This window comes from Myodes glareolus, chromosome 8 (genome assembly GCF_982192425.1).
Source record: "Myodes glareolus chromosome 8, mMyoGla1.1, whole genome shotgun sequence".
NCBI classification, from domain to species: Eukaryota; Metazoa; Chordata; class Mammalia; order Rodentia; family Cricetidae; genus Myodes; species Myodes glareolus.
Window position 1 is genome coordinate 108,330,519 of NC_142033.1, and position 21,026 is coordinate 108,351,544.

A 21,026-nucleotide genomic window follows, 5' to 3' on the forward strand; every position below is an offset into this window, starting at 1 on the left:
GAAATACCACACATCAGAAAAAAGTAACATCTTGAATTTTGCAGGAAAATGGATGGAGCTAGAAAACATTATTTTGAGTGAGGTAACCCAGACACAGAAAGACAATTATCACATGTACTCACTCATAGGTGGTTTTTAAACATAAAGCAAAGAAAGCCAGCCTACAAACCACAATCCCAGAGAACCTAGACAACAAGGCGGACACTAAGAGAGACTTACATAGATCTAATCTACATGGGAGGTAGAAAGTATAAAAAGACAAGATCTCCTGAGTAAATTGGGAGCATGGGGACCTTGGGGGAGGATTGAAGTGGGAGGGGAGAGGCACGGAGGGGAGCAGAGAAAAATGTAGATCTCAATAAATATCAATAAAAAAGAAACAAAAAGATTGGTTATAGGCAAAAAAACAAAAAAACAAGATAAATCATGTCAATAGCAAAGGTTTAAAGAAAGGGTTTTATTACATGGCAGCAAGCTAAGGAGATTTTAAAGAGATGCCCTACTTGCTCCTTATATAACCAAACACCATTCCCTGCAGGAAGTAATCCAAAGGGTACTCAAAGGAATGAAATCTGGCAGATGGATGTGTTCCTTTTTATGGAATTTGGCAAATTAAAATAAGTACACCACACCATAGACGCGTATTCAGGTTTTCAATGGGCAACTTCCTTGAGCTCAGAAAAGGCCGATTCAGTAATCACGTGTTTATTGGAAGTTATGGCCATCATGGGTATGCCTGCACAAATAAAGACAGACAATGGTCTGGTGTATGTATCTTAAAATAATTAAGCAGGTTTTTGCTTATTATAATATAATGCATATTACAGGTATACTAAACAATCCTACAGGTCAGGCAGTTATAGAAAGGTCAAATTGTACTATAAAGGACATGCTAAACAAACAGAAAGGGACAGAAAATACCCCCAGAAATAAACTGCATAATGCTTTATTAACCTCGATTTTTTTAACACTAATGAGAAAGGAACAACAGCAGCAGAGAGGTATTGGATAATGGAAAAAACTTCTGAATTGAATCAGCCAGTTTATTTCAAGGATGTGTTGACCTCACAATGGAAACCAGGAGATATACTATGCTGGGGAAGGGGTTTCATTCTTGTTTGCACAGGAGAAAAACTATGAATACCATCAAAATTAATCCAGATTCGCTTTGAAAAGGGGAAACCTATTGAAACAGAAATGGCAGCTCATCCACAATGGCGACACCCATACAGGTGGTAAGGAAACCATATAGGGTTGGGGCAGGGTTCTGTTCTTGTCTTTACAGGAAAATACACATCTTCAAAAATTCAAGAGACCCTGGGTGTTTGAGTGCTGACAGAAGAAAAAATAACTATCCACTAAGGAGCATCTAGAAAACAGAATATGGTTTATGAATCCAGGTTACACTTACATTTACACACACACACACGTATATTAATATATTCAGCTGGTTTTGGAGTTGGACAATGACTCTGTACTTCTCTAAATCCAAGCTTGTTGTTAAAAGGAACATTCAGAATTTCTGTTTCATATCAGGGCCATCTGGTATGGGACAGAAGAAAGACTTTAGGAAAAATTTTACTTTCTCCATGCCTATTTTGTCTATATCTTATTCTTCATTGAATGTATGTTTATTGAATGATGTTTAAGTTTTTCATGATGAACGATAGATTTTCCTACAGTTCCTTTTCCTGCAGTAATCTTTGGAGTTTCCAGGAAGAAGTGGGACCTCACAGCAACAACTCCATCTAGTTGAGATGACATCGTGATGCAGACTCTAATACCGCTTCCTTTTTTGGGTACCAGCTGCTGAAATGGTGCACCTTCTCATATTCTGGCCAGAACTCGAAATGAGAACTTTGAAAAATAAAATCTATCGACTGCTCAGAAATTGTTTGCTAGACAATTATATATATCAAAATATATCAAAAGTATATCAAAATTACTAGACAGTAATTTTGAAACTTATCCATCAATTTAATTTTGCGGGATTCCATTAAGAGAACATCGCCCCCATGACAGTGGAAAGCAATTCTAGAGGACGAAGTTTGTCCCTAGGGTTGGGAACACTGTTTAGGGGTTGTTTATTATTACTTGTATTAGATAAGGGTTGGGGTGAAAACTATGTTCCTTTGAAAAAAGGGGGGACAGTAATAGCGGGTAATAGAGTGAATACTTGTGAGCTATTATTTATGGATAATTTACATTGGTATAGTTTTGTATATTGATACAAGTTCAAATTATATTTGTTACTTTTGTTTACATTATTTGTACATCTATACAAAGTTCTTTTGTCAGATTGTATGTATGTGTGTTTCTGTCTCGGTTTAGGACATTTTGTATACTGATACAACTTTTAGGGTATATTTTCATATTGCATTATATATTATTCTTACCTCTGATCAAGATACTTACAGATTGTTTATATTTTGAGATCAGTGTCCTCATTTGTTGCACATTTGTTTACAGATTATTTAATATTCTGACATGAAGTTTTACTCTCTAAGTAAATACTACATGTATTAATTATTATAGGTCAATAGTTGTTCATGTTTGTTATACATATAGTCAGATCAATTATATTCTTTTTTTTTAAATATTTATTTATTTATTATACAATATTCTGTCTGCGTGTATGCCTTCAGGCCAGAAGAGGGCACCAGACATCATTACAGATGGTTGTGAACCACCATGTGGTTGCTGGGAATTGAACTCAGGACCTTTGGAAGAGCAGGCAATGCTCTTAACCACTGAGCCATCTCTCCAGCCCCAATTAGATTCTTTAGATACACAGAGATTGTATTCTGTCTGGATAGGTAATCTTCAACCACTTCAAGGATCTGTGGAACATGGCATTTAAATAACTTAGGGTTCTGTTGACATGAGACATGATTGCTTCTGACAGCACCAATCTATTCCCGAGAGGATGCTGAGCACTGAAGACACTCCACTTGGCCTTTGGACAAGGAACTGACAATGCCTCAATCACTGACAAGTTATATAATATTCAGAAATGGATAAGCAGGACTGTCAAATCTTACTAAGACAGGGCAAGATGGTTTTGAAAAATTTCCTGCCTCTGAAATGGTCTGTCAGTTAAGCTAGGCCTTAGCCAAATTTGGTTGCTTCAATGTTGCAAAACAAGACTTTGGGTGATTTCTCAGTTGGCTAATTGTCTCTGTCATATATTGCTTGCTTTGGAAGCTAATTGATTATACTTCCTGTCTGCTCAAGTAATATTATCTCCCTTCTCAGGCCTTCGATGGGGTTGAAGATTAGATAGTTGTAGTTACTGTACGCTTATGACTTAGCCAAGCCATTTCCAATACAAGACTTAGACTCCTTAGGATAGAATGTTTATTAAAACATTTAGCAGATGTTCCTTGCTTAATATTGTTTATGCTGACTGTAATTCTAATCTTTTTTTTCTATCAACGTGTAGAAAAAAGTAATCTTATACTTGATATCTGTTCCTAGTGTATATTGTTTTGTATCGGGTTTGGAACTTTCTTACTTAAACAAAAGGGGGAGGTGCTGTGGGAGCGCCTTCTATTTCTTCAGCCAATAGCCTTTAAGATACCAGGCCACTTGGGCGTGGTCTCTTTTACTTTATAAAGCAGCGGTAGCCCTGTTCTCTCTCTCTTGCTTCCGGCTCTGCTTCCAGCTACTAGACTCTGTTCCTGGTTGCACAGAGGGCTGTTCTCTAGGACAGTGATCTGTAAGTTTTACCCTTAAATAAATAACCCTTTTATTAATCATAATTCCAAAGTGGTGTGGGATTGTTTTACGTCTACAGTCATGCTTACCAACTCATCCAGTTGGCCCATGCTGCCACCCAGTAACTTTTAGCATGCTGCCCACAAACACCATTCAAGTGGTTGGCCAACTGAAAGAGCCAGAGTGTGTGCTGGTAGCACAAACCAGGAAGTTATCATTTCAAAACTGTGCAACTGTGCAATCTTTTTTTTTTTTCCCTATGGCTGAATCAGGAATACCTCTCTTAAAGAAGCCCTGGTGCTCCTACTGGCAGCTAGCAAACAGAGCCCGTATAAAAAAGAAAACATGCTCTCTCGGGTTTTATGGGTACAGTCACCCATGCTGGCCAATTTGAGGTAGAGCATGAGACTCTTAGTCTCAGGGTTCGTGCCCACGTTGGGTGCCACATGATGACGGAAGTTACAAAATAATCCCACACTATTGGGATTCAGCTCAGAATTGACTATAATAAAGGGTTATTTATTTAGGGGTAGCCTCACAGATCACAGTCCTCTGCATGAGTGAGGGACAGGAACCGCATCCAGCAGCAGGACTAGGGAGCGAGTGCACACTTTACATCAGCATTTATAGCACACAAGGAGCTCCCTTAGCAGCTGGTGACATTTTTCTTGTTCTGCTTGTTTTATAGACTGGGTCTCCTTTTATGGAGCTGTAACTGACTTAGAACTCACTATGTAGACAGGCCGTCCTAGAACCACAGAGATCTGCCTGCCTCTGTCTCTCCAGGGCCAGTACTGAAGGTGGAGGCCACCAAGTCTGGTTTCCATTGGGTTTTGTCTCTACGGGACACTCCTATCCATGCCCTCCCCCCCATACACACAAGCTGCTTTCCCCAACCTCGGTTTCCTTTCTGGGCTGTGAAGACGACTTCATTGGTAAGGCAGGCTAATGGGCTGTGGGGCCAGTCAGAGTCCATCCTAGGGTCTCAGAGTTCACACGTGGGATCAGGCTTCACAGTCTGTGTCTGAGGTCTAGACTATGGGGCCTGATCTGGGATCTTGGGTCTAGGAGGCTCTGAGTATAGTGAGAGCAGATTTCCACAGGGGTCCCTCCCGTTCCCTATTCTCCATCCGGCTGCTCAACTCAACCCCTCCAGCCCTGCCCCTTTCCCAAGCCCACTCTCCCCAACAGCTCCTCAGGCCTTTGGCTTCCCCGACCCTCCTTCCTCAGGTTTGGCCTGGGTCCCCTTCTTCCTACCGTACCCCACTTCCTTTCTGGGACCACAGTATTCAGCTTTGGTCTCTAGAGTCCTGCAGCCTGAGCTGGGTCATTTAGGCTCAGGGACTCAGTCAGGAGCAAGAGTGTGGGTGGGATCAAGGCTCTAAGCAGGGGTCCTGAGCCCTCCTCATCCTCACGTCAGCTCTTCCTAGTCCTCTCACTGCCCCTCCCCCAGCTTTCCCCTAACTTCCTCCTCTACTGCAGTCCCATTTCCCTGTGACTCCGCCCTTCGTCCATGACCCCGCCCTCTCGCGTGGCTTGCTCAGACAAACCCCGCCCCCACTCTTCCCTCCTCCTCTGCTGTGCAGTCTGGCCTCCCTCCCTCTCCCTTCCTTTCTTCCCTCCCTCCATCCCTCCCTTCTCCATAGACCCTACTCTCCCTGTCCACTACTCCTGGACTTCTCCCATCTTCCCTTTTCCCTCTGTCCGTCCTCTGGCTCCATTCCCTGGTTCCTCCCCTCCTCCTGTCCCTTCCATCCCTTCCTCTGGACTCACCTCCACCCTTCATTTTTCCTCTCCAGGGCCCCTACCCTGACAGCCCTGCTCCTCATCTTCTTGCTCGCTCTACCCTCTTCTCTCTGCCCCTCCCTCTCCTCCTTATTCCCCCTCCCCCCCATCCCCCTCTCTCTGCTTTGCTTTCTACCCCTCTCTAGTTTACCTGCCTCTCTTGCCTCCGCCTTTCCTGCTCTGCCCTTGCTCCAATCCGGGGCCTGCTCCTCCTTGGTTCCGCCCTCTTCTCCTAGCTCCGGGCTGTGCTCCTCGCTTGTCGCCTCACCCTCTCATTCAGTCCCTCCTGTTCCCCTCCCATTTCCTCTTCTCAGTTCTAGTATCCATACTCCCTTTTCCCTGAATCCCTTTTCCCTCTGCCCCTCTTTCCGTCCCTCTTGCCCTGGCTCGCTCCAGGCCCCTCCTCTTCCTCGTCTGACCCAACCAAGCCCCTCCTCCCTCTTCCCCCTCTCTGTCCTCCCAATAGCTTCTCCTCCTTCCTCTCCTCTCCCCACTCTCCTCCCTATCCATCCTCCTCCCTCTCCTCTCCGCTGCCCCTGCATGCCCCACCCCTTTCTAGTCTTGCCCTTGCTCCCTCCTCTCTGTCTGCCCATTCGCTCCTCCCTCTGCTCCTCGCAGGCCCCGCCCCTGCGCGGCCCCGCCCCTCAGCCCTCCCTTTCCCGCACTCCACTCAGGTTCCGCCTCTCGGCGGCCCCGCCCCCAATGACCACGCCCCCCGTCGCCCCGCCCCCGCGCCGCAGCGACAAGATGGCGGCAGGCGGCAGCGGGCGCGCGTCGTGCCCGCCGGGGGTCGGGCCTGGCGCTGGCGGCCTGGGGCCTAGCGCCAACGCTGCCGCGGCCCCCGGCAACGCCGCCGCCTGCGCCCCGGGGCCGCCGCACCCTCCATCCCCGCCACCCGGGCCCGTGCCGGACGCGCAGGCCGTGGGCGACGAGCGCGACGACGCGGGCCCGGGCGCGCTGCTGCGTGAGCCGGTGTACAACTGGCAGGCCACTAAACCCACGGTGCAGGAGCGCTTCGCCTTCCTCTTCAACAACGAGGTGCTGTGCGACGTGCACTTCCTGGTGGGCAAGGGGCTCAGCTCGCAGCGCGTCCCCGCGCACAGGTGGGCCGCCGAGACGCCGGACCCTGCAACCCCAGACCCTGCACCCCTGGACCCTGAACCCCACCCGGACCCTGCATCCCAAGAACCAGCACCCTGGAACCCTGCACCCTACCCAAGATCGTGCATCACAAACCCTGCACCCCACCTGGACCCTGCACTTGAAACCCTTGTAGCCTACCCAGACCCTGCACCCTCCCATCCTGTTCCCCTCCCGGATTCTGCATTTCACCTGGATCGTGCACCCCATGAACCAGCACCCAGAACCCTGCATCCGAGACCTTGAACTTCACCTAGGATGTGCATCTCAGACCCTGCACCCCATCAGACCTTGCATCCCTGGGTCCTGTACCCCAAACTGCAGTCAAACCTTGGACCCTGCAACCCAACCCTAATCTCAAGACACTGGACTGCACCCAGATTCTTTATCCCTAGATTCTGCACCCCAAGAACCCGCAGTCCACCAGGACCATGTACCTCAGACCCTACACCACACCCGCACCTTGCATCACCCCAAGACCCTGAATCTAGAGGCTCAGGCCCTGTAAGGTCACCTGAACCCTTCCATCCAGGGCCTTTCTTGCTTCCTGAATCCCCAGTCACCCCCACCTCTCCTTGTTTCCCAGCTTGTCCCGTTCTAGGAACCCCCTCCATGACTTCCCCATCCCCTCCTTCCCCCACCCACCGTCTTCACACCCTGTGTTTGTACCTCCTGCCATCTGACTTAGGCCATCTCTCTCCAAGACACCTGCTTGTGCTTCCCTGTGTACCCCTAGTTTTGCTCTTGCCTCTCGTTCTTTCTGCCTGCCTCAGTTCTCCGCCAACCCCTCTCACCCCCAGACCTTACCAGATAGATCTCATTCCATGCCCCGCCGAGCTTTTGGGACATTCTTAGAAGGGGTTGAGGACTCTCAAGAGTCCCGTAAATGCACTGTCTGGCCGGTGCTGCTCTGGGCACTTTTGAGTTTGTTGTCTTGGTGGCAGCCTGGAGAACACAGAAGTGGGTGTCCAGACCCTGTGAAGGAGAGAAGTGGTCTCTTGCTGTTAGGAGTGCTGGGGGTGCTGAGACCCTGAGTCTAGAGGACTTGAGTGTGTGTGTCCACAGCAAGGACAGAGGAGGAAGAGTGAAGGGCACTCTAGCCCCGTGGGGGGCTTGCCAGGTGGTAGGGTGGGCAGTGGAGGACGTGGCTTCCAAGTGGAATAGGTTTCTTAATCGCATCATGGCAGGTGGCTGAGAAGCCGCCAGTGGTGTGACTGGATGGACATCAGCAGCAGGACCCCTTCATCTTGAGAACTCTGAACCTCAGTTTCCATACCTACGTACTAGGTCAGACCACCCCTTCTAGGCCTGCTGGGATATGGTGACTTCATACTGTGGTTCCACAGAGACTGGAGTCCACTGGTCGCTGTGGGGAGGAGGAGTGATCTGCGGGGTGGGGGGTCTAGCAGTCCGGGTCCTAAGTCCCACCCACCAACAGTGTAGCTTAGGGTTGGCTAAGAAAAGCAGTTGTGTGCGGCCATACAGGCCTTGAGCTCAGCTGTGTCTTGGCCAGGGCAGGAGGACTGTAAATTCCAGGTCCACCTGCCATCTAGGAGATTCTGTCAGAGAAAGGAAAAAGAGTGCGCTGTGGTGGCCCTTTAGTCCCAGCACTTGGGAAGCAGAGGCAGGTGAATGAATCTCTGTGACTCCAAAGTCAACAGCAAATTCCAGAACTGCCAGGGCCACTTAGTCAGAGTGCCTCAAAAAACAAACCAAAAGAATGACCAAAAAAGAAAAACAAGTAAATTGAGGGCTGGGGGCGTAGCTCAGGAGTAGAAGGCCCCCTAGGCTCCTCCCATGAGGGACTGGGTTGTGGCACTCCTGCCTACCCTGTTGTTTTTTGTTTTGTTTTGTTTTGTTTTTTTCTTTTGGAGGAGGCCAGAAAATGTCTTAGTGACTAAGAGTGTGCTCTCTTGTAGAGGACAATAGACTCAGTTCCTGGTGGAGGCGCTTGCGCTCTTGTGCCTGTAATTTAAAGGAAGAGGGGGATTGAAGAGCAACCCCCCACAACCTGCAAGAGGCTGAAGGACCTCCCAGAGGCCTTCACAGACCTGTGGTCCAGAGTGTGGCCTTTAGGACCCTGTACCGTTCTGTTTCTTTCTTTTCTTTGGGGTCATGAGGAAGAATCCTGGGCTCTGTGTATGGTGGACAAACTCTCTCCACTGAGTTGTGGTTTCTGGCCTCCCTGTGTGACCAAGAACAGATAAACCGACTGTGGTCAGGGAAAGCTGACTCAAAGCAGAGGCAGCACCTGATGCGCTTCTGTCAAGGTCACAGAACACAAGGAAAGTTTGGAGGAGCACTAGGGTCTCGTGTGGCTGGGGTCCTGGTTGGGCACCTGAAGTGACACCTGAGGCCACCCAGAGAAGCAGAGCAGCAGGCTGAGAGGCACAGGTCTGTTACCCGGCACTCTGGAGGTGAGGCCAGAGACTGCAGCCCAAGGTCGTCCTTGCTCACACCTGGGCTCCAGGAGACCTTATCCACCAGATGGGAACTGGGGAGACAGCTCAGTGGGTAAAGTGCTTGCACCCACATAAAAGCCAGCTCTGACAATGAGGATCTTTGATGCAGCCTGGTAGCTAGCTGGAATTGGTGAGCTTGGGCTTCAGGGCGAGACCTCAGAGAACAGTCATGGTAGATACCTGGTATTGCCACAGCCAGCAAATTCATTGGAAGGGCCAGACAGCAAGAGCTTGCAGTGGGTTGTCTAGTTCAGTGGTAGAGCACTTGCCTAGCATTGGAAAGTCCTGGGTTCAAGTCTCAGTCTGGAAAAAAGAAATGTTTTGGCCAGTTATATTGGCTCCATAGCGACTTTTCAGCTCAGGTGTAGTGATAGGCAGGGCAGGAGGGGCTTTGAGGATGGGGGAAGCCTGTATGTGCACATGTGTGCATTTAGTTTAATAATTAATTTGTTTTGAGACAGGGTTTCTCTGTGTAGCCCTGACTCTCCTAGAACTCACTGTAGACCAGGCTGACCTCGAACTCACAGAAATCCACCTGCCTCTGTCCCCTGAGTGCTGGGATTAAAGGTGTTTATCACCACCGCCTGACTTTATTTATTTATTTTTATGTGTTCAGGTGTTTGCCTGCATGTATGTCTGTGTACCCTGTGTATGCAGTGCCCCTGGAGGCCAGAAGAGGGTGTTTAGTCCTCTGAAACTGGAGTCCCAGCTGGTTGTGAGCTGATGTGTGGGTGTCAGGAACTGACCCTGGGTCCTCTGGGAAGAGTAGCCAGCGCACTAGCCACTGAGTCCTCCCTCCAGTCCCTTGTTTTCCTTCTGACAAGGTCTCATGGAGGCCAGGCTGCTCTCCAGTTCTTGGTGGCCAAGGATGACCTTGAACTCCTGCCTCTACCTCCCCTGCTGAGATGATAGGTTGTAGAAAGCGCTCCACTTTCCTGGTTGGCTACTGTGGAGGGTGCAGAGCCCGTCCTCATGTTTCTGCTGCTGTTGTTGTCTGTCTGGTAGACAGGCTGGCCTGGAATCTGCAGAAGCCCAGGTTGTCTTGAAATTGTGGTCCTCCAGCCTTGCCCTCCTAAGTGCTGGAATGACAGGCCTGTGCCTCCATACCCTGCTCCTTTGGTGGTTTCCCAGGAGCCGTCCACAGATTTCACACCGGCTTGCCACGGGGCTTCTGAAGCCACCTGGATCGGCTTGGGGACTGATAGCCAGAACCTCTGCCTAGGATGCTTATCCTTGGGGTGCGTGGATCCTCCGAAGCCCTGAGGGTCCCTCCTGAAACCATCTGCTGCCCTCTTCTTTGTGGGCAGATTTCACACTTCGGCCAGACTGTCTTGCTCCAGTGTGTGTGTCTCTTTCTGTCCGGGCTGACAATGGAGCTCAGGGCCTCAAGTCTAAGCCAGCCCTCCCTCCCCAGTCCACATCCCTTCGCCTCTGTGTATTTTGTTTCGTTTTTGGAGACTGTCTCTTGCCATGTAGCCCAGGCTGGCCTCCAGCTCCCCACAGTTCTGCCTGGGATGACAGGTGTATATCTCCATGCCTGGCCTATTTAGTTACTTATTTAATCTTCTATTCATTTTATGTACATCCGTGTTTGGCCTGCATGTATGTCTGTGTGAGGGCGTCAGAAGCCCTGCAACTGGAGTTGCAATCAGGTGTGAGCTGCCATTTGGGTGCTGGGCCTTGAGCCTGAGTCCTCTGCAAGAGCAGCCAGTGCTCCTGACTCCTGAGCCTTCTCTCCAGCCTCGCCTGGCCTATTTGTCTTCCATCCACGTATACTGGGAAAATGTTGTTTATTGTATTTCCTTAAAATTCTCTTCATAGTTGGGTGTGGTGGTGCCCACCTTTAACCCCAGAACTCAGAAGGCAGAGGCCAGTGGATCAACATGAGTTCTAAGGCAGCCTGGTCTATGTAGCAAATTCATGGCTAACCAAGTTTTGTTTTGTTTTGTGTTTTTCAAGACGGGGGTTTCCTGGGTGTCCTGGAACTTTCTCTATAGTGCAGGCTGGCCTCAGACTCAGCAGTGAGACTCTTTACAAATAAGTAATATACTCATTCCATCTCCTCACTGCCATGTGAGCTCTCAGGAAGCTGAGCTGCATAAGGTTTGTCTAAAGAACCCCCCCCCCCCCTTTTTTTAAAGTTTTTTGAGACAGCCCTAGCTGTCCTGGAACGAGTTGCAGAGATCCGCCTGCCTCTGCCTCCTGGGTGCTGGGATTAAAGGCGTGCGCCACCACCGCCTGGCTCTTGTTTGTTTTTTTAAGATAGGGTATAGACCAGGCTGGCCTGGACCCAGACCCACAGAGCTCCACCTGCCTCTGCCCCCCCCCCCCATTACAGCCACGGCCACCTTACCTAACCCGTACCTGGCTTTTTACACGTGTGATGGGATTTGAACTCACAACCTCTTTTCCCATGGAGCACTCTCCCCAGACCCAGCTGTGGGCTTTTCTGTCCATGTGGCTGTGGGATTGGAGCCTTGGCTCCCTGTGCACATCTGTAGTTCCTGGTGCTCCTGGTGCAGGAAGTCTTGGTTCACATTGAGCTGGTCCCTTTAGTGAGGCTCCTGGCCTTGCGTTGGCTGTGGTGCTACAGGCTATCCCAGCAATGAAGCTGAGGGGGAGAATCTTGAGTTCAAGGCTAGCCCAGGCTTTGTGGTAAGACCCCGTCAGAAACAAACAAAAAACAACAGCAAAAGATCTATTTTAATGGTGTGTGTATGTATATGCATGCATGTGTCCATGTGAACTTGTGTGTGTGTTTGTATGTGTGTCAGCCTGCGGAGTCCAGTTATTGGATCCCTGAAGCTGGCAGTGAGTGTCCAGCGTGGGTACTGGGAGCTAAACTTGGGCTTCATGCAGGAGTACCTTGTGGTCTTAACCCATTAAGCCATCTCTCAGGTCCCCAATTCACCATATTAATTGCACCTAGGCATGGCTCCCCAGATGGCCCCCTGACAAGGCATGCAGCAGCACTGCTGTGATTGCACCTAGGCATGGCTCCCCAGCACTAGCTCCTGTGTCCTCCCTGTCCTCAGTTCCCTTCACTTCCCGCTCGGCTTGTGTGGTGTAGCCCTGTTTGTGTTCATGGCTGTAGAAGGAACATGCTGTATGTGGTCACACTTGATGCGTGATGGGCTGTCCTGCCTTTGGCTGGGAACATGTGTCTGTTCCTGTCCCCTGCGGAGAACTAAAGAGGCCATAGTGGACAAACAACGAGTCCAGGGAAAAGGCTGGGATGTCTGCAGGAGAACGAAGGCGGGGACAAGGAGAGTTCCCAGGGCCTCCCCTGGCATGGGTTGCCCCATTGCTGAGTCAGAGGGCCAGGTGTGAGCATTCGTGTCAGGTGGCTATGGCTATGCCAGTGCAGCTGGGGGCCTGAGTTTCTGATTTTGGCTTTTGCGTGGTCGGTGGAGGCTTCCCCGCAGGGACAGAATACTTCCTAAAAAGAAAGAAGAGGCACAGGCAGAGAGGTTATTTCTGGCTTACTGCTGCGTGGGCCCGGGGCCGGGAGCTGCTGTGCTGTGCTGAGCAGTTAGGTTTCCCAGCCTCCACCAGCACCAGGATGAGGTCAGGAGCTGGGAGGCTGCAGGGCTGAGACGGAGATCCCAGAGCCAAGACCCTGGTCTGAGCAGCTGCACTCTCAAGGCCCCCAGGTGGGTCTTTTCTGGCTGTCCCAACCCCCGGCTCCAGCCTTTGCCTCAGCTTTTTGTCAGCCATCTCCACTGTGACTTTGCAGTGATGGACATGAAGTATAGGTATGCACATGCAAGATAGGTGCTGCATTGAGACCCACTGGGGGAGTCTAGGCGTGGCTCGACCCTGGCCACGCCCCCAGCCACTCACTCAGGGATCCTGGATAGGAACTCTGCTCTGAGCTATTATCCTTGCCTGTTTTTATTTTCCAAGACAAGGGCTTATTGAGTTGCCCAGGTTGCCCTGACCTCCTGCCATGACAAGGCAGGTCCAGCCAGCTGTCAGCTCTTTGTCTGAATGTCTGTAAGTCTGAAGGCGCCTGTCGCCTTCTCTTTGGTTAGTTTTAGTTAATTCCATTTGGGAGTGCCAATTTCCAAGAGGCTCTGGGTGTACTTGGTTGCTACCTGGGGACTGGTGGTGCCTGGTCTGATCCGAGTTTGCAGTGACAGTCAGCAGTGGCCAGACTGGGCAGGAGGAAGCTTCGTTATTGTAGGGCCAGTGAGGTGGAGAGGGGCCTCCGTAGTGGGTGCACCCCAAAGGCACAGTGGGCCTGCAGTTCCATGGAAGGCTGTAGGTCTCTTGTCCCCAGCTTCAGCAGTGATTCTGTTGTGACTGCTAGCTCTGTCCCGCTCATGGTGCATGGACCCATCTACATGTCCAGAGGTGTCCAGCTGGAGAGGCTGTCTGCTCAGAGCCACCCTGTCACTGTGAGCACAGAACAGAGCAGGGCGCTGGACCGGCTCCCTGGTCATTGTTTCCACCCAGAGCATGAGCTGTGTTACGAGCCGAGTTGCTGTGGGTCTTGAGCCTGGCCATCGTGCCCTCTGTCCTGCCCTGACCCACCCACCCTCCAGCTGTTACATGACCCCTTTGGTTCCCTTGCCCCTGCCCTTCCCCAAGCCCTAACACCCTTTCCAAGCCTGTGCTCCCTGCCGGAGGCTGTCCAGCCCCTGTATCTAGTCTGCTTTCTTTTGTGAGGCTCAGGTCCCCTTGCCTGTTTCTACGGCCTGGAGGCTCGAGGGAGGGGAGCTGAGGGAATGGGGATGAGGAAGGGCCAAGTGCAGGAGTGAGTGAGGGGGTGTGTGGGCAGGGGTGAGTAGAAAGGAGTGTGGTACTGCCCCATGCTGGCCCCTGCTGCTGCCTCCTTCCTGTTTCTTCTAGAAGGATCTGAGGCCCGGAAAGGCCTCTGCTAGGATTGCCAGGAGTCTCTGCAGGTGTGACAGGGGACTCTGACTCGCCTGGGCCAGCAAGACTAACGGACAGTCGCCCTCTCTTCTGGCTCAGGTTTGTGCTAGCTGTTGGCAGCGCTGTCTTTGACGCTATGTTCAATGGCGGGATGGCTACCACATCCACCGAGATTGAGTTGCCCGATGTGGAGCCCGCTGCGTTCCTGGCACTGCTCAAGTAAGCTCCAGATTCTTCCGACCACAGGGTTAGAGTGTGGGATAGAGTGAGAAGACGAGAGATCCCTCTGCATCTGCTACAGAGCCTGCCCTCCAGTAACACATGCCCAGAGAAGAGGTTTGGGGTACTGGAGAGATGACTCAGCACCTCCAGAACCCCAGCCAGGTGGTCGCTAAGTGCAGGGGTCTGATATTCTTCAGGGCCACACACACAGGCATACATAAACTCATGCCATCTTCAAGAATAGGCAGCGCACTATGTGCCATGCCTGGCCTGCGGTGCTGGGGTGGAGCCCATGGCCTCTTGTCTGCTGAGTGGGCACTTATACTGTCCCAGACAGTGCCTGAGGTCAGCGTGGTTTTCTGTGATTTACCTATGGTTGCATAAGCTTGGCCACAGGGTCTCAGGAGCACGCCTGCAGTGGCCTGTGTGACTCGCTGAGATCAGGAGATTGACAGATGTCAGTTCTAGAAGGTGGCTGAGCAGCCCCTTGCAAATGTGCAGTGCTTGGCAGGTCTGGTGGCCGTATTCTCACAGCCCACTTCTCCTGCTCAGGTTCCTGTATTCAGATGAGGTACAGATTGGGCCTGAGACGGTGATGACCACGCTGTACACCGCCAAGAAATATGCAGTGCCTGCGCTCGAGGCGCACTGTGTTGAGTTCCTGAAGAAGCACCTGCGGGCTGACAATGCCTTCATGCTGCTCACGCAGGTGAGTGTGCCCATGTGGTATTTGGTGATGCCTGGGGTTCTGCGTGTGGTGCATGTGACTACGAGGCTGGCACCAGCTCACCTCAGCCACTGTCCGCTTTCTGTTTGTATTTTGGGGAGGCTGCCCTGAATTAACAGAGATCCTTCTGCCTTTGCCTCCCCAGTGCTGGGATTAAAGGTGTGCACCGCCACTGCCTGGCTTTTTGTTTGCTTTATTTCTTTCTCCTCTGAGACAATCTGGCTCAGCAGGCAGGCTGCTCTGCCTTCCTGACCCCTCTGTCTCAGCCCGAGGCCCGGGGTGACAGGTGTGTGCCACCACACCCGGCTCCTCCACTTTAGGTTTTATTTTGTTCATTCATAAGGGAGATGTGCAGTGTGTGTGTGTGGCCTGCCTGGTGGGCACTGACCTCCTCGCTCTCTCTAGGCTCGGCTCTTCGATGAGCCACAGCTGGCCAGCCTGTGCCTGGAGAGCATAGACAAGAACACAGCCGATGCCATCGCCGCCGAGGGCTTCACAGACATTGATCTGGGTTAGTCAGGCCCACGGGTCTTAGATCCAAGTATTGTTCTGGGCTTGGGTCAAGTTGGAGATCCTGATTTGAAGATGACAGGACACCCCACCTCCTGGGTGACACGATGGGCCTGGTAGCAGGACCTGTTCTGGGGTCGGTGTTACCCCTGCTGAGGGAGGCCACCTGGCCCTCTCCACGGGTGTCTGCAATGCAGTGGAAGGGCCCTGTGGGGTCAAAGCCACAGGAACCAATCACAGGGTGTAGGGATGCACTCCTATGATCTCAGCTCTTGGGAGGCTGAGGCAGAAAGATTGCTGTGAGTTCTAGACCTGCCTAGGCTGTAGAATGAGACCCTGTTTCAAAAAGAAAGAGGGCTAAGACTCAGCTAAGTTGGTAAACTGCTTCCCTATTACTTGCTAGCCCATCACCCCAGCACTCAAGAAGTAGAGACAGGAGGGCAAGGGTGTAAGGCCGGTCTTGGTTACATGGTGATTTCAAGGCTGGGCTCAACTACTGTGTATTGAAGAGAGGGAGGGAGAAAGGCAGTGCTTAGGGAGGGAGCGCTGTTTGTCAAAAACACTCTATTGATAAACATGGACAGAGGGCTACAGTCGCCAAGCTCTGGCTGTGAGGTGGTTCTTACATGGTCTGGTCTGCATGTGGCCCCTTACAGGCACAGGGGTTCACAAGCCTTTCTCTGCCACAGACACCCTGGTGGCAGTGCTAGAGCGTGACACCCTGGGCATCCGTGAGGTGAGGCTATTCAATGCTGTAGTGCGCTGGTCTGAAGCCGAGTGTCACCGGCAGCAGCTTCAGGTGACACCTGAGAACAAGAGGAAGGTTCTGGGCAAGGCCCTGGGTCTCATCCGATTTCCCCTGATGACCATTGAGGAGTTTGCCGCAGGTAACAGGCTTGCACGGCCGCTTCTAAGCCACCCTCCATGCCATCAGGCTGTGACTTGGGGACCCTGCCTGGGACCCTGGGGTTTCCACGTCTTGGGGTCGTGTCCTATCAACCACTTGGGATTCAGCTTTGGGCTGGGCTCAGGTGGTCAGTCGGTCACCTGGCATGCAGAGCCTGTAGTGGCTTCTAGAGAGGGACCCTCAGAGGTGGGGTCTGCCAGCCCAGCTTGTCCGGCAGAAGGACAATGAAGGGGGTTCCAGGAAGGAGGAACTCCTTAACTTGGTTGGGCCCTGAGAATCAGATGTCCCAGCTTGAGGGGCAGGCCCTGAGTCTGCCGTCCCTCCGTGTGGTCAGCCAGCCCTCTGCCCGCAGGCCCGGCACAGTCTGGCATCCTGGTAGACCGCGAGGTGGTCAGCCTCTTCCTGCACTTCACTGTGAACCCCAAGCCGCGAGTGGAGTTCATCGACAGGCCCCGGTGCTGCCTGCGGGGCAAGGAGTGCAGCATCAACCGGTTCCAGCAGGTGGAGAGCCGCTGGGGCTACAGCGGCACCAGTGACAGAATCAGGTGGGGCCTTGGGACCCCAGGTGGGGAGGTGACGGAAAGGAAGGGGCAGCAGGAGCTGGGCATGGTCCTGAATGGGCCGTGTGCCCTTCCCATAGCTCTGGGCTGCCCAACTCCTCCATGGCTGCTCCAGTTGCTCCACTCATGGGCCCAGGGCGTTAAGCCATCTGCCACCCACTTCCTTCTGCAGGTTCTCTGTCAACAAGCGCATCTTTGTGGTGGGCTTTGGGCTCTATGGATCCATCCACGGACCCACTGATTATCAAGTCAACATCCAGGTGAGCTGCCTGCCTTCCAGCCATGCCCACAGCTGGCCCTGTGCCCCCCAACAGCCACTTCACTCTATCTCTTCAGACCCCCTCTCAAGGAGGGTCTCCTCTCCTTGAGACCCTCATCAATGCCCGTCCCTCCCGTCCCTGTGTCCCTGCGTCCCTGTGCGCTGAGCAGCTGAGCAGCCTTCCTTCCCCAGATCATCCACACAGACAGCAACACGGTCCTCGGACAGAATGACACTGGTTTCAGCTGCGACGGCTCCGCCAGTACCTTCCGTGTTATGTTCAAGGAGCCCGTGGAGGTCCTGCCCAGTGTGAACTATACCGCCTGCGCCACACTCAAGGTGGGCACACTGTCCCCGCAGGTTGTGGGTACCCTTGTTATCCCCTCCAGTCTTGAGGACTTCATGACCTCACTGTGCCTCCCTCTCCCTGCCAGGGCCCAGACTCTCACTATGGCACCAAAGGCCTACGCAAGGTGACCCACGAGTCAGCCACCACGGGGGCTAAGACCTGCTTCACCTTCTGCTATGCGGCCGGGAACAACAATGGCACTTCCGTGGAGGATGGGCAGATTCCCGAGGTCATCTTCTACACCTAGGCCATCCTCCACCCAGATCGCCCTCGGCCGTCTGCGGGCCAGCCTCCCTCTCCACCACTTCCCTCGTCATCACGGAAGGGGCTGCCTTGTGTCCACAGGGGCAAGTGTGACCACCTGTCCAAGGCACTGGGGAGGTGGTCGGGCCATGGGCTGGGCCGTGTCAGGACAATCCCTCAGTCTTGGGGGCAGAGTGGGCTTGGCCTGGATGGACAGCTGTTGGGGTCAAGGGCGGTGGTTTGGGAGTCGGGGTTTCCCACTCTGGTTCCTGCAGCTCAGGGCAGCCGGCCAGCTCCGTGCCCAGGACACTGCAGCCATTCGTCCGTTCTCTTAAACTGCACACTGCAATGCATTCAAGCCCACACTCAGCTGGAGCCTGCGCTTGGGCCTGTCTTCCAGCCGATGGTTTGGGTTTCATGTTCCTTCTGTTCTCCGCTGCTCCCTGGGGACTCCAGGGCCTGACCTGTGAGCACTGGGGCCACCTGAAGCTCTGGCCTCCTGGACATGGGCAAGTGCAGGGCACTGGTCAGTCCTGAGAAGCCTCGGGCGGGGCTGCTGGGCCTTGCTGGGAGGTCTACCCCAGTGTGGGTGACATGTGGGCCACTGTTCCTGCCCCTCCCAGCAGTGACGTGCAGCCCCTCTGGACCAGCTCCTCCCCGGTGTGGCCGAGAGGGCTGGAGTAGCAGTTGAGCCCCATCAAGACACACTGGGCCTCCAGCTGGCTGCTGTGGCCTCCAGGGTACAGAACAGCCCTGTGCAAACCATAGCCCTGGCCCTCTAAGGCCACCAGGCACCCTGCCCAATGATGCCCTAGGAGACACAGTCCCCTATCTGGGGTCCCCCTCCTTCATGTCTCTGTACCTGTGACCTCCTACCCAGATCCCATGTCCTCCCCAAAGCCATGGGAGGTGAGCCCTCCACACTGTGTCCCCAAATGATTTTTTTTTAAATAAAGGAGAGAAACATGCGCCTTGAGCCACTGAGTACCACATTGCCTGCTGTGCGGCTGGGCTGGGCGCCTTGGCCACATGTGGCTCCCTCCCTAAGAGCACCTTCACAGTGTGCCCACAGAGTGGAGGCAGGCAGCCAGAGCCAAGACCTGGGAAGGGAACTGAAGCTGGAGGTCCAGGGTCCTGGGCTAGCCTGGGATACATGACAGTGCTTCAAAACTGAAGAGATGGCTCCGTGGTAAAGGGCACCTGCTGTGCTTGCAGGGGACCTGCGGTCCCAGCACCTGTGCTGCCAGGTCCGCCGCCTCCACTGCTCCTGCGACACAGTGACTTCAGATGCCGGGAGGTGAGGGTGAACACTGATCCCAGCACTCAGGAGGCAGAGGCAGGTGGATCCCTGCGTTCAAGACCAGCCTGGTCTACACAGGAATTCTAGGACAGCCAGGGCTACACAGAGAAATCATGCCTTCCAAAACAAAAACAAAACAAGAAAAACACAAACAACCAGAAAACAAAAACCAAACGAGTGAGAGCCGTGTGACCCAGTGCAGCAGAGAGGCTGAGGCAGAGACTCTGGCACCGCAGCGCAGCGCAGCAGCAAGGTCGCCCACCAAGCCCGACCCCAGCTGGAAGGGAAGAATAGACGGCAGGAAGGTCCCGGACCCAAGGGGATTGGGACACAGTACCCCCGCAGTCACACAGGGCAAAGGCCCACAGAAGAAATGGCTAAAATACATGGAGTCTGCTTTTCCTTTTCTGTTGCTAGGACAAAGTGACCGAGGGCTGTGTGCGTTCCGAGAGGATTATTCACCTGTGTGCATGAGTATGGAGCTGCTATGGCATGTGAGGTTGTCTCTCTCCTCTCCCGACTGTGGGCAGTACACTAGCTGACCTGCAAGCTTTAGACCAGTCAATGTCTTCGTCTCCCCGTGGGCGTCCTGAGACGCTCTCTGCAGCATCTGGACTTCTGAAGTCAAATGCTTGGTCTTGACCGGTGGCTTAAGGTTTCTGTTGCTGGATTAACACCATGACCGCTACAGCTTGGGGAGAACACTGAGGGAAGTCAGGGCAGGAACCAGGCAGGGGCTGATGCAGGGACTGTGGCAGACCCTGCAAGTTCAAGGCTTGCTGAGTCTGGAGCATGGGCCTGGCCAGGATGACACCGCCCACAGTGGGCTGGGCCTGAACTTGTCAATCCATTTGCCCAGAGGTCAATCTGGTGCAGACTTTTTCTCAGTTGAGATTTCCTCTTCCCAAGGAATGACTCTTAACTTGTGTCAAGCCATCATAACTAAGGATAGGAGACAAGCCATTTCCCCAGTCCCAGACTTAGCTCTACTCTGGAATCCCTCAGCTTCACTGTGGACACCATTGGGAACTCTCGGGAGAGTGGCAAGCTGTTAGGTGCACGGGAAGGCCTTAGGAACACTGCACCTAGGGAGCCGCACTTACAGACTACTGTGTCTCCTGAGACACAACCCAACTAAACCCGAGTCGCTTAACCTCTGAGCCATCTCTCCAGATTTACACAAGCAGTTTTTTTCAGGTTGTTATAAATTTATTGTTTTTGTTTTTAAAGACAGGGTTTCTCTGTATAGCCCTAGCTGTTCTGGAACTCACTCTGTAGACCAGACTGGTCTTGAACTCAGAGATCCGCCTGCTTCTGCCTCCTGAGTACTGGGGTTAAAGACGTGTACCACTATCGCCCAGCAATAAAATGTATTTTTACTTATTTTTTAAAAAAGATTTATTATGTATACAGTATTCTCAGTATTCTGTCTGCATGTATGCCTGCAGGCCAGAAGAGGGCATCAGATCTCTTTACAGATGGTTGTGAACCACCATGCGGTTGCTGGGAATTGAATTCAGGACCTTTGGAAGAGCAGGCAGTGCTCTTAACCACTGAGCCATCTCCCCAGCCCTAAAATGTATTTTTAAAAAAGATTTCTGCCAGGCGGTGGCAATACATGCCATTAATCACAGCACTGGGGAGGCAGAGGCAGGCAGATCTCTGTGAGTTCGAGGCCAGCCTGGTCTACAAGAGCTAGTTCTAGGACAGGCTCCAAAGCTAGAGAAACCCTGTCTCAAAAAAGAAAAACAGGGCTGAAGAGATGGCTCAGAGGTGGAGAGATGGCTTATCAACCCAGACTTGGGAGCAGCAGTCTTCCTGCCCTACCCAGTCCCCACAGCCTCTTCCATCCTTCCCAGACCAGCTAGGGCCCAGTTTCTCCAGGACTCCAGTGAGCCAGCAGGGATCCTCTTGTCCCAAGACCTGAATGTCCTATATGGGTTACAAAGACCAGGCCCACACTTGGG

General features: G+C 52.5%; 1 protein-coding gene across 2 annotated transcripts; it reads left to right on the forward strand.

Moving 5' to 3' along the window:
• The first annotated feature begins 5,305 nt into the window (after positions 1 to 5,305).
• Positions 5,306 to 18,735, forward strand: Btbd2 (BTB domain containing 2). Of its 2 annotated transcripts, none has more exons than XM_085692494.2 (9): positions 5,306 to 6,605; positions 14,082 to 14,201; positions 14,757 to 14,913; positions 15,337 to 15,442; positions 16,131 to 16,328; positions 16,701 to 16,893; positions 17,081 to 17,168; positions 17,346 to 17,506; positions 17,602 to 17,740. In XM_085692494.2, the coding sequence occupies exons 1-8, from the start codon at positions 6,043 to 6,045 to the stop codon at positions 17,478 to 17,480; spliced, it is 1,560 nt and encodes a 519-aa protein (XP_085548620.1). In that variant the 5' UTR covers positions 5,306 to 6,042; the 3' UTR covers positions 17,481 to 17,506; positions 17,602 to 17,740. The 2 variants fall into 2 exon arrangements, with proteins under 2 accessions (XP_085548620.1, XP_048316453.2); XM_048460496.3 differs by having other exon boundaries at positions 5,310 to 6,605; positions 17,360 to 17,506; positions 17,602 to 18,735.
• The last annotated feature ends 2,291 nt before the right edge of the window (positions 18,736 to 21,026 follow it).

What these genes read in the sequence shown, in the direction of transcription:
- Btbd2 (XM_048460496.3), top strand. Translation starts at nt 6,043, where the DNA reads ATGCCCCACCCCTTTCTAGTCTTGCCCTTGCTCCCTCCTCTCTGTCTG. An exon ending in CAGCGCGTCCCCGCGCACAG is followed by an intron (nt 6,606 to 14,081) that starts GTGGGCCGCCGA and finishes CTTCTGGCTCAG; the next exon opens with GTTTGTGCTAGCTGTTGGCA. An exon ending in CCTTCATGCTGCTCACGCAG is followed by an intron (nt 14,914 to 15,336) that starts GTGAGTGTGCCC and finishes CGCTCTCTCTAG; the next exon opens with GCTCGGCTCTTCGATGAGCC.